General features: G+C 34.0%; 1 protein-coding gene across 1 annotated transcript; it reads right to left on the reverse strand.

Moving 5' to 3' along the window:
• Positions 1 to 333: 333 nt before the first annotated feature.
• On the reverse strand, positions 334 to 12,479 carry LOC107932693 (molybdenum cofactor sulfurase). The gene is made up of 22 exons (XM_016864753.2): positions 12,222 to 12,479; positions 11,951 to 12,049; positions 11,401 to 11,459; positions 11,003 to 11,163; positions 10,611 to 10,768; positions 9,137 to 9,263; positions 7,969 to 8,071; positions 7,795 to 7,840; positions 7,123 to 7,161; positions 6,897 to 7,053; positions 5,908 to 6,010; positions 5,380 to 5,496; positions 4,939 to 5,016; positions 4,706 to 4,807; positions 4,414 to 4,513; positions 3,563 to 3,673; positions 2,871 to 2,935; positions 2,403 to 2,554; positions 1,901 to 2,133; positions 1,093 to 1,229; positions 856 to 966; positions 334 to 765 (listed from the first exon to the last, which is right to left on the reverse strand). The coding sequence occupies exons 1-22, from the start codon at positions 12,328 to 12,330 to the stop codon at positions 655 to 657; spliced, it is 2,478 nt and encodes an 825-aa protein (XP_016720242.2). The 5' UTR covers positions 12,331 to 12,479; the 3' UTR covers positions 334 to 654.
• Between the last annotated feature and the right edge of the window lie 444 nt (positions 12,480 to 12,923).

Here is a 12,923-nt window from a genome sequence, read left to right on the forward strand (position 1 = left end):
AATAATAATGATGGCATGTACCAAGACTTGGATTCTCCAATTTAAGCGAAATTGATATTTCATGCAATTATTCTTGTGTTTTACTTTTTCAATATTTTAACAATAATATTTATGTTTTACTTGTTGATGCTTAAATTTGCAATCTATTGACCAACGATTGAACTGTTTATTCCTCAAAATGAGTATATAGGTTTTTCTCATTTCTCATGTTAATACATATATAGTAAATGAACTTTTTTTTTTTTTTTTGTAATCAAACGACCAAAGTCCATTTAGGAAGCAATCATGCTAAGAAATGAATCAAGTTGCAAATGCTCATCATTTTGCTACATGTAAATCAATGTAATATTATTTATATATATAATACACTTTGAACAGCAACGAACTCAAGAGTTGGCTGGAACATTAAAGTATTTCAGAAGACTTGCATCAAATAAAGCAACAGCCTTTGTTTCAATATTGTAATCAAGATATCTGTATACCATTCGTCATTTGACATTTATTTCTTTGCTAGGAATGGAATAACAAAAAATTGTTTTCATGCTGTCTGGCCCGTGGTCGTGTTATGTAGGAATGCGTATGCCACTGTATTCGGAGTATGCAATATTCCCTATATGTGCTTCTATTAGGTTCTTGTTTTTGTTTTAACACCTTTTATTCCGAATTTGGATGAACTTCATCTCCTACCTTAAGCCACGAATTTGTATCCAGCCTAGCCTTATTACCAGGATCGTACCTGAGCAATATCCCAAACAAAATCTTCCCCTGAATCAACCGAAACTCGATATCACTCACATTGCAGTTGAAAAGCCGCAAAAAGCTAGAGACATCGATTTAGATTTATGATAAGCTAACCTTTATTCTCCTGTATGATGCTAGAGTTGCCAAAGGTTCATTTGTCTTCTTAACTTGTCCTGTTTGCTGATAAAAATTGATCATCTGGCAACGGTTGCAACCACCTAATGACTGATAAACAAGATCGATGTAAGTTTATATATATTGGATTTTTATAAAAGAAGGAAAAAGGAGAGAATATTAACATGCATTATCGTCTGGATTGAGGTAAAATACAATTAAAGGTGGAGAACTTACACTAAAATATGTGTTCCCGATTCTAAGATTTCTCCATCCATCCTCAGCATAAGGTTCACCTCCAGATATGACAAGATTGGGCCGAAACCTCATCGGATTGACGTTAGGTGGGGCACCACAAGAGAGTTTTTGAGTTTCTGAAGACCACAAAATTAGTATGTAGATGTAATGTATCACTTTAAAGAACAGAAAAGAATTAATAAAACTGAAAGGAGAATGCACTAGCATGATGACTTGAACCAAAAGCTCTGATTTAAACTGAAAATTATCCCTTTGTTAATATAGAGATCGGTGCAAGAATCTAAAATGTGATGAATGTGAAAGTTGAACAAAAGTATTATAACATGATTAGAGGAAAAATGAATACAATAAAAGTAACATAAAATACAACGAGCCACATTAGTGTGCCTACTACATATGCGTATATTCATTTATATCTTTTGCTGTAGGATTGCGATGTTTGAATCAATCTAATGGGCTGAAAAATGATATACCATAAATCTTTTTGAAGCAAAAGTCATTTGGAAGTGAAAATGCCATCAAATAATAAAGAGACATAGGAAATTCCAATAGTAGAAGCTGCTGTGTCTTAAGCTGCTATAGACTCACTATTCTTTAAGTACCTGTGTCCGGTACACATTTGGACATGCCAGGGTAGGATTTCCAAACATAGGAAAAGAACTAGAAAAAATTGTGTTGGACAAAATCATACTGAATGGGTGATCTTCACTAAAACCACGAAGAATCTAAACTGAATACCATTTTCAGCTTCTTGCATGATAGTAAACGAGTTCAGTGAGAAACATACTTGAGCATAGTCTGTTGTTGAGGTCGGACACACTCTCCTCGGAAATCAGTAGGAACTGAGCTTCATTTGCAAAATTCACCTTACTGTTCACATCTCTGCACATACCCATACTTCTGTTTTTGTTCAAAGAGAAGCAATACTCGGACTGGCAACACCGCACTAAAGTACAAGGTTGACCAACAGCATCACTGAACCATTGGTTGATTTCATTTTCATAACATTGGACTTCATATCTGATATTCAAGAAATAACAATTAAGTTGCAACATTCGAAATAACAATATCAAAATATAGGAAATCGGCCTATCCATGGTCTAACCCATGTGACACCTCTACAGCCCACCATTCTCCATAAATATTTAACCAACAAGTACTTTAATATAAAATTTTTAACTGTAAGAACTTTTGAAGCTCGAAAAATAAATGCAAATCGCATTCCAACATATTAAATAACATTACATAATAAACTAGTAAAAATGAAGATTGGTATTATTATATCGCACCTTTGGCTCTGCAAATAAAATTCTTCTTTCCCAGGAAGATATGAATTGGAGTCTAGTTTGATCTGCAATTTCCTTTTGCAATGGGGTGACTCTACAGATAATATCTGCTGATTGAGGTTAATGAAGGTTTTAATGAGGAACATTTCAGGAACCTACAAAACAAAACAGGATAAAAATAATTTATCTTAAAAAATCATTTGGGAAAAAAATTTCCGTCCAAAAATAAATATTCACATGCATTAAGATTTTTTTCAGCAAAATTATCAAAGAAATAAAAAAGAGATAATTTTTTAAGGGAAAATAACAAATAGAATTGCTAAGAAGAATATCATCTAAGCAGGCTGTGAGCCACCATATTTTTCATTGCATAAAATGCAAAATATTAACCAATAATTAGGATAAAAAAATATAAAATACAAAAACAGCATGCAAAGGTACAGGACTCTTCTAAGCAAAGAAACTATTAACCTTCTTTTGTGTAAGAATTTCACCAGTCAAGCTTTTAAGAAGCCATTCTCGATCATACTGCAAACCTGCATTGACAGGTAATATAGTGAACAGACCTTTTAGATCTATATCATAGACAGAGAAAGAAATCAGCAAGCAAAGATCTTCCATGCACGTGTGCATAAAAAAGAACAATGAGGGATCCAACATTAGAATCTTAAACAGAAAAGCATTGTTTATTTTTCATTCAAAGCATGCACATGCTTGGGTGAGATGCGAGACCTCAAACTATGGCTAGCATATAGAGATGGAACTAGCTTCAGTTTTAGGTTAAGGTATCATATATTTATCCCTTTGCTCAGCAATGCCTGGTTCCTACTTAAATCTATTGCTAATAGGAATCAGTAGGCCTCAACTGAACTAAAACAAGACCAAAGTATACCATTATCATGACAATGTACAAATTTGTGTAAAAATTATGATGGAAGAGATCATGAAGATGCAGTGTTTTATCATATACTTTGGCTGATATAAAGATAGTGTTCTCACCGTGGGAAATAACATACAAACATCAAAAACCATCAACTTGGTTATAAAAAGTTCAGTTTGAGCTTTTGGTATATTAATGGAAGGACAATGAACATATGGTGTCGGTTTAACCATAAACCATAAAACAAGCCTATGTCCTAACCATAAAGATAACAAGAGGTTACCTGTATCACTCAGAGGCCAACTATTCACAATGAACCCTGCGCATGATTTTATTGGATAGATGGTTATAGACTTAAGGTGGCAAGCAGAACTTGATAGTCGATCTTCAAAGCCTGTAATTCAGAAACAACAAAATGTTAGCCGAAAATGCAGAAAAGCCAGTAGCAGAATATGGACGTAAATTGTCATTTTCATAATCATGGGACTCCATGCCACATGATTAGAAGAAACTTCGATGCCATTTGCAACATAGAAACAAAAGCCCCCCCCCCCCCTTTTCTTTTTCCCCTTGAAATAAAAGGAAAAGAAAACCAAAGTGATGCACCATGCTAACTTAACTAAGGATCAAAAGTGTACAGCTATCACAGTACCAAATAAGAGAAATTTATGAAGAATCTACATAGAAAATCAGAATCCATCTAAAATAGTACTATATAATAGACAAGCACAATGTGAGGTTTTTTGGAGCATCTACCATTGGCAAAAGTTTAAATAATACAAGATTATTTCAAATTTTCAAATTCCTGTGGTCTATAACAGTCTAAAAGAACTCATATATCTACGTTATTTGGAGATTACTGCCTAGTGTTTGTATAGACTTTAGATTTTCCCCACACGTCTCTATTCATGCATTCTTTTTTCTTCCACTCTTCTTTCAGTTAGCTCATTTCTGTTTATTATAATATAGATATTCATTACACTTAAATTGAACTTATAGCTGTGATTATTATTAGTCTAATAACATTAGTTCACAGTGGAAATAATTTGGGAATGGAGCAAAAGAGAGTTTGCAAATCTAATATATACTTTTCATTTCATTGGAGATATAACATGAACCAAAACATTAAATAACCTTCAGTTGGACATGGAATTGACTTTGATCTGAGCAAGTACCGTTTCTCAAACTCACTTGGCATGGATATGAAGGAACTTCTTATAAAATCAATAAATTTCTGTAAATTGGGAGGAAAAAGGCAACCGTTAGTAAATACAATCAAACAGAATGTCAGAAGTTATCATCTATGGCAACATTGAAAATGAACAGTCCCCACAGCTGATGCATCAATATAATAAAGAAAAGGTCACCTATTTTTTCTAGAATAGAAATAAAGGGCAGAAAGCAAAGGTAGCAAAAGAATAACTACCTTAGCATCTTCATAAGTTGACATGTAACCAAAAGATACTCTAACCGCTCCAGTTGGTTTTCCATTTATTACATCATTGTCATCCCAGCAAACATGCCCAGCCTGAACTCAAAGCAAGGCTTATTTTACTTTCAATAAACAAAGTCCATATACTTCAACCACAAAAGTATAGTAAAAAGATCATGAACCAACCATAGTAAAAAGATCATGAACCAACCAAAAGAAAGGTATACCTCTAAGTTAGAAAGAAGATCTGAGTGAGATAAGCCAAGATATTTTGCACAAGCACCAGGATTGCAAAAGCATCCTGTCTACAACAAAACAGCAAGGGAAAGACAAATGAATTATTGTCACTAAATAAGACACATGCAGTCAATTATTTCTTTAATCTTCCCCTAGATCAATAATTGCCAGTTTCCTAGAACATTGTTCAAGCAAGCCTCAGTTAAAGTGATACGGTAAAAGTCACCTCATGTTATTACGAAGCATTTTGTGGTTATGAACAACATATAAAGATGTTGGCATACTTCGCTTGCCCAACTACTTAAGATCTGAGTATTTAAGAGCCAGGGAGAAAAACACAAAGGCACTTAGCAAGCAATCACTAAACCAGAACATAAATCACTGTTTGTTTATATCATTATGGTTTCTCTACAAATTGTATCAGTGTTTACCCGTAACTGAATTCCATATAAGGATGCCAATTTTTCCACCTCCCGATGCCCAAACCAAGAGCCATCTGGCCTTTTCAGGTTAAACGAGACAATAGAGCCACAGTCATGCCTAGAAACCTATGGGAAGAGTTGCAAACCATTTAGAACTGGTTAATAATTCCAGAAAAATAAATGCTAGCAAAGAATGGAAAGCACTATTGAAGCAACTAATAGCCTCAAGCTTCAAACATCCAAACAGACCAGACTACAAAATTATAAACAAAAAAATTGTATCGGCATGCCACACGCAAAGTAACATGCATTGCTCAACCTGAAAGAACTGTGCATATGACATGTATCAAGTAGGAATATTGAAATGCCTCTAATAAAATGTATCTTAAACTGAAACCAAGAATAAAGGAACATAAGAAGATTCCCATCTTTTTCCTTTTTCCATTTTGAGTATATCTGAAGTTGTCATAACATGCTACAATTCATGCTTATTTGGGCACATATAGTCTATCTACTTCTTTAAGTCATGTGACCAACCTTCAGAGGACAATTGCCATAAAGAGTGCAGACACTTTCTCCATTTTCATGTCGCAAAGCTAAGAGCTTCCTCTTCAAAAACTTGGTAAGTGACATAGTATGCCTGAAAGAGAACAGTGTAAGACCGGGGGGTGGGGGGGGGGCAGAGGCCAATATGCTAACAGGAGGCATCCCTGTAAATTACTTTAACATGCCATGTGAAAACAAAACAGTAATATAACATAATGTCAGAACAGAGGAAAACATTTGGCAAAGACAGATTTATATAACCCTCTCCGAAGGAAACATTATTTACAATTTCACATTGATAGTTTGATACTGATCAGAAAATGTCAGAAGTTCATTGTCAATAAAACCCAAAGCAAAGAAGAATTATACTCCTGCACATTCTACAGGAACCGTAGTGCAAAACCAATGCGGAAAAGCATGATTCATAATATTTAGCCGGCCCGTTCTTGACATTTTTGGGCATCTAGGCAAAACAATAAAATGGGGTTTTAGATTCCTTAAAAGTTGGTTAAAAAAATTTTTGGGCCCTTAAAAGCTAAAATTTTTTTTGGGCCCCTTAGAAACTGGAAAACAATATTTTGGATCCCTTTCAGCCTTGAGCCTTGGGCGGCCGCACCTCTAGACGACCCCCAGGGCCAGGCCTGATATTTAGTTATAGAAGCAAACATGCCAACTTCGGCATTCTATACTTGAAAAGAATCTTGAGTTATTTGCAAGATGAAACTTGAGAGAGTAATCAAACAATGACCATCATTGGCCAAAAAGAAATCGAAGTCAGGAAATACTTATAAATAACCATGCATGGGAAACAGAAACACAATATACATGAAAAATAGTCATGAAAGAATAAAGAGGAAAACGTTCTATCATGTGAACTTTCAGAATGATGTAAGATATATATAATGACAATAAACTTAAAGCTTGATAATCCTAATAGAACTTTGCACTTTTCAGAGATGAAGAAATCAATTTTCGCATACCAGCACATTGCAGATGTAGTGAGGGTATTGAATATCTTAAATCCATGACGAATAGATGCTATGCTAAGAAATGAAATGGTGCCATCCTCGAACTGCTCCTCAACAGCTTCTCTTCTTCTAACAAAGTCAATGTCAGCAATTGAAGCAGCAACAGTGCCTGTAAAACTTATAGTTAACAAAACAACTACATTAAATATATCCATCAATAAGACTTCTAAGTACAAACCTCCACTGAAATAGGTCTTCTTCAATAACTTAGCAGCATCTAAAAGAAAAAGAAAAGGAAAAAAGGATATTAGAAAACCATAATGAAAAGGACTCCCTGTTCTTAAACTTTGTTTTACTTAATCAGGACTTGTCTAGAGGTTACTTAAAGAAAGAGAAACATAAATCAACCAATAAATGAATGCCAAAACCCATTATTCAATGGGAATGAAAAAAACTCATTATATCTATTTCTTTCACAACTCATCAAATGTTTCTGTTTCCAGAAATTTCTACCTAGATCCAATTTGAAAATCAAACTGCTATTGTCAGGGGTGATCCATATTGTCAGAAACAGTAAAATCAGCCGTAATTGAATGGGCAACAAAGGCAATGTCAACCAATCTAGATCTTTTATGGCAGAAAGACTCACTCTTTTGAAAAAAACAGAAAACAAGAAAGAAGAGGGAAGTCCAAACTCCATTGTTACAATCAAAGAAATAAAAGGGTAAATGAATGATGCTTAACAGAAAAAGATTCCTTTCTTCATTACAGCAAACCAATTAGACACATGCACATGCAAAAATATCTGATAGCATCTATCTTACTATTGTGTAGTGTGTACAAAAAACTCCTAACACCACCATCAGGGTGTAACTTCAGAGACCAGTAATCTACAAACTCAGCTACTTACCATTTCGAATTATGAGAGCACCAAGTCCAGTTGGATAGCCAAACAACTTCAAGACAATGCAATGGCAAAACAACATTATGTAAGATTAGGTTCTTCTGGTTTGCTCCCTTTTCAGGATAAAAAAGGAGTTAATATTTACCCACCAAAAAGTTTAGAATGGTCTTATACATTTACCTTATAAAAAGAGATTACAACAAAATCTGCAGGATAAAGTGACAAATCGGGAGGTTGTGCTGCAAAGCCCTTTGCAGCATCGATTAAGACCATCCAATGTCCCCTAATTATAAACAGTGGCCAAATATATGTGACGGGAATAGACAGAACCAATTCTTAAAAAGCTAATGTCTAATAGGTTACATACAAAAAGCACATTTTCAAAGAAACACGAGCACATTTAAAAATAATGACTTCAAGTATCAACATAGATTATGAGTGTTTAGTTATATTTTTAAGCGTTACATTAAATAAACTTCTAGGTCTATAACTTTTCTACCAAATCGGAGAAATTATTAGGTTTCTTATGTTAAACATAGGTTTTATGCAGCTTTCCCTTTTGCATGATTAGCAATATATTATGCAGCACATGATCAAAGTAGGACTAAATCTTAGAAACTTATAAGGCAGAAAGAGCTTCAGGGCTGTGCTAAGCTATCACTATTAAACTTCCTCATGCCTGTAATGCCTTTTATAAACAAATATAAACATGTTGGTACCATCTTCGGTCTTTGTTCCAGCAAGCCACTGTTACTTTAAGTAGTCCAACACCTTTTGGGGAGAAAATTTTGAAGACAAGATAATTTAGTGCTTTTCAGTTTTTATTTTGATATCTGCTTCTTCGAAATTTCTAGACATTAAGAGCAAAGAGTAAAGTAAAATCATATTTGACTACAACATAACATATTTACACATAATATGCAGCTTCCTTGCCATAGAAAATAAGCCTATTTCAGCTACGGCTACTACTCTTAACATAAATTTTCCTTAATTACTATTTTTAGTTGAAAATGAAAATGATTAGATTACACACAGACCTCTAAGATGGGAAAATATTGCTATCCTAGTTGATCAAGCATGATTTTTTAGTTAAATTAACAAAACCTACTTAATGAGAAAGAAAAGAACTTATGGGGAAAATATCATATTAAAACTGAATTAAATGAGCAAGATAATCTCAGTTATCACAGACTCCTTTGTAAATCTGATTCCTTCATCTTTTCCCCATTATGGTTTATGTGTTCAGAACAGAAACTGCATAGAAGTTGCCCTTTTCAGATCAGGCTACTGTTATTAGTGGTAAAAAGCAGACAAACATATTTAGAAACACAGTATGAAAGCTACATACTTTGAATATGGAGAGCCTTCCAAAAATTTTTCTGCATTTTGCTTAACATTATTCACCAAATCAAGGCCAAATCTCATTCCAGAGAAATTGCACTCTGAGGGGAAGGCAAATAAATTGTAAGCATCACCTGCAACAATAAGAAAAAGATATGACGCTAAAAAGTGGCAATGACAAAAACAAGGATATGCTTTTCATCTTCTTATGTTATTATTTCAAGAAAAAAGTTATTATGGTTTTTCAAAAACAGCATTTCCATTTTCTTTACTCGTGCATCCAATAAGATAAGCCTCTTATGTTTTGTATTTACTAGTAGACCTCTAATTGTTGAGCAAAAAATACCGATAAGAAAGAAATACTGAAATCCTTTTGGAAGTCTTCCATGTTATCATTTTTCACTCATTATATATATTAGTTAAATTGGCATTAGTGATCTATATGCGAGAAAAAGAATTCCAGCATGCAGTTGACATTAATAACAGCCAAAATTATCTTCACAAGAAGCTCAATATATGGTACCAAACAGAAATCCAACATTTTGAAATAAAGTTACATGTACGAAAGGACAAATTTTGAACTGAATTAAATCTCCAATATGACAATATCCTAGAATTGACTATGGATTAAAGATGTTTTATGGAAATTTCGCTAATTAGACCAAAATAACAACCCCAGAACAATAGAAGAGTTAAGTTAAAGCCAGAAAACAGAAAAGGATAGGTTTCTACAAGAACTTACATGGTTTAGCATGGATGAGAGTAGCAGGGTTTGCAAATTAACAAATAGATGGATGCAGTAAGGAAATCCTAGAGATGACTTCTATCAGTCTGACCTAGACAAAATTCAAGTTTTATCCATAAACTAAGGCAGAAGATACAGAGCCATGCTTCCTGAACTCTTATCCATTGAATCCTTTTAATAAAGCTTATTTATAAATGCACTAACCAAGCGTTCATATCTTGGGATAAGGCTCCCCTACATTACTTTTCTATCTATTACTTTCCAGCACATCTATCACCACCATTCATATGCATAGGATCCAAACGTGACACATACCTATGAACAGTGATTAATGTGTATTGGAAAGTTACAGACAAAGAATCAATTAAGGAGCACCCGACCCCTGCTGAGAGTTACTAACAAACAAAAGGTAATAAACTTCCTAATATAAAATAGTACACAATCAACCCACCAAAATGTAAAGGAGATTTCAATTAAGCTATCTAAGAAAATCAGATCCTATTGCCAAAATGACCCTGACCATGATGATATGTGCAGCCACACATAATATCCATGCATCTGCATAAAGTTCCATAGTCAAGAACTTTTATCTAATGGCTTCTTTCAGCTAGATATCAGGAATAGATCCACCAAAGGAGACCCAAATTAATATGCAAATATTAGTTATTTCACCCTGAATCATTTCTCTAACAGGTATCAGTAGTACATTAAGTTAACATATTTTTCCAAATGTTACCTGTAAGCTCCCCTTCCAAAACTTTTGCTTCATTTCTTATCTGCACTGGATGCTGTATCACCTTAAATGAAGTCAGAGAGCTTCTAGATGCTCCACCCTGATCCACAGCCTCATTTATATCAACTGCAAAGGCTGCAGCTCCTTGATTGAGAGCATATCTAATAATTATTAAGTGCACACAAAGTTATAGATTCAAGAATATTAAGAGAAGGAACAAAAATGCTGATCCTTTTCTGTCATATAATACACAAAACAAAACATACTATAAGTAATATCACTGTGGATATAAGATGATCTTAGAACAGAAGAAAGAAAACACACATACACACAAAACATGACTGCACTGGCCAGAATTTATGATAGTACTCCCAAAACTAGAAGTGGCAGGATACTCTCTAAGACCAAGTACGCTATTATGATTTTCCATTGTGTACATAAAGGTGCTCTTACAGCTCCAGGGAAAGTTCTCCCCTATGAGTTTCAATGCAGCTGTTGCCCCAGAAGTGAATATACATTTATAATCCTTTTGAGAAGCATTGCAGTAATCGAGGACCTATATAGCAAGAAAAATATACAAAAATAAAAGATAATTATTCTGATACCACAGATTAAAAAAAATGATAATTTATTTCAAATTGAACTAGAGCACAATTACCAATACCTATAAACTATTTATGACTTCATAGACCAAATAAAACCAGGCCATTTGAAATGTAGAAACTTTAAAACAAATTTCAGCAAAGAAATAAGAAGAACAACAGAAAACAAAGTAAAGTAACATTCGTGGTACCTGTCTGCGTGCTTCCCTTACAATGTCACTAGTGGCTGAACTAGAATCACTTTGGCTATCTTATAGAAGTAGTCAAGAGGAACATAAGACATAGTTCTATATAAGACCTATTATTTCTAAGCACGAATAAGACAATAAAATTATGACCCAAACTGAAACAAGAGTAGGACCTCCAGCTTTTCAGCCAAAAAACACATCAATAATCTGAGTTACTGCAATGTCACAATCAAAACAAACCAAAACCAGTACCAGTACCAGATATTCCTAAAGGGCTTGTAATTCCAAATCCAGGTAAGATAATACTTCTCAAAACAGATTAACTGAACCAATTTCTAGCTTTTCCCTCCAAAAATACAAAGCAGGATAAAAGTCAAAACCAAACTAATGCAGTGCTGATCTTGCTAAAGGGATTTTACTCAGTGCTTTAAAGAACTTATAATCATTTATAAGATTACCATACAATAGGGAAGATATTAGTCAATACGAATAGTTGGAATTTAATCGAATTTCAGAGAAAAAAACAATACTAGCTTTTGAGTTAAAAGGATACGAGGATTTCCATAAACAGTAGTCGTAAGATCTTTAAAGATAGCTTCCATCTGCAACTCGGAGTAAAGGGTTGCTCCAGCATGATCCAAATACACAGTATCTACAGTACCCAAAGCTCAAAAATAGCTTATCAAAGTACCCAAACCCAAAGCATCAAACAAAAACTCGAAATTCCAATTCTATCTTCTGAAATTTCAATTATTTCTTACTTGAAACAATAAAAGGAATATAAAATATCAATAAAAAAATTGAATAAAGAAAAAAAAATTGACCTTCTAATCGCTTGAACTCGGTGGAACGAATTTCGTCGATGGACTTAGGGGCGTTGGGGTAGCCGTAAAAGTCACCGAATTCCTTGAGAAACTCTTCCTTGCCGTCCATTTGCAGAGAACTTTCAGGGTTGGGATATGGTGATAAAAACACTAATGTTGACCAGCAGATAGATTGGAATGAGCTGAGGGGTACCTGTCCTCTAGCTTCTTCCCGAGGAACTAGTTCGGGACGAGTCAGAATTCAGAAACGTTTGAGAATTCAGACACGTTGTCTCCATAATTCTATTGGGTAAATTTTAACAAAGATCACTCATATATTAGTAAGTTTACATTTTGGTAACTCAGTTTAAAAATATTGCAAATTGATCATTGAATTGTTCGTTGGTTACAAGTTAATCACTGGCCCATTAAGTGCTAATAGACATCAAAGTTTGGGACAGGTAAATTTACAATTTGGCCACTCAAATAAAAAAGTTAAGATTGGTAACTGAATTATTAATAAGTTTACAAATTTACACTTTGGTCACTAATTTTATGCATTATCACTCCTTAACCCAATAATCTAAACAACATCAATTACAACTCCCAAGCGCAATCAAAGCAAGCAAAAATATAAATAAAAAAGAGGAAGAAAATCTCATATTTCAATGAGCTCTAAATAGTACCTATGAAAGCAAAGGGATAGAATAAAATTAGAGAAAA

The sequence above is a fragment of the Gossypium hirsutum genome, chromosome A01, assembly GCF_007990345.1.
Source record: "Gossypium hirsutum isolate 1008001.06 chromosome A01, Gossypium_hirsutum_v2.1, whole genome shotgun sequence".
NCBI lineage: Eukaryota > Viridiplantae > Streptophyta > Magnoliopsida > Malvales > Malvaceae > Gossypium > Gossypium hirsutum.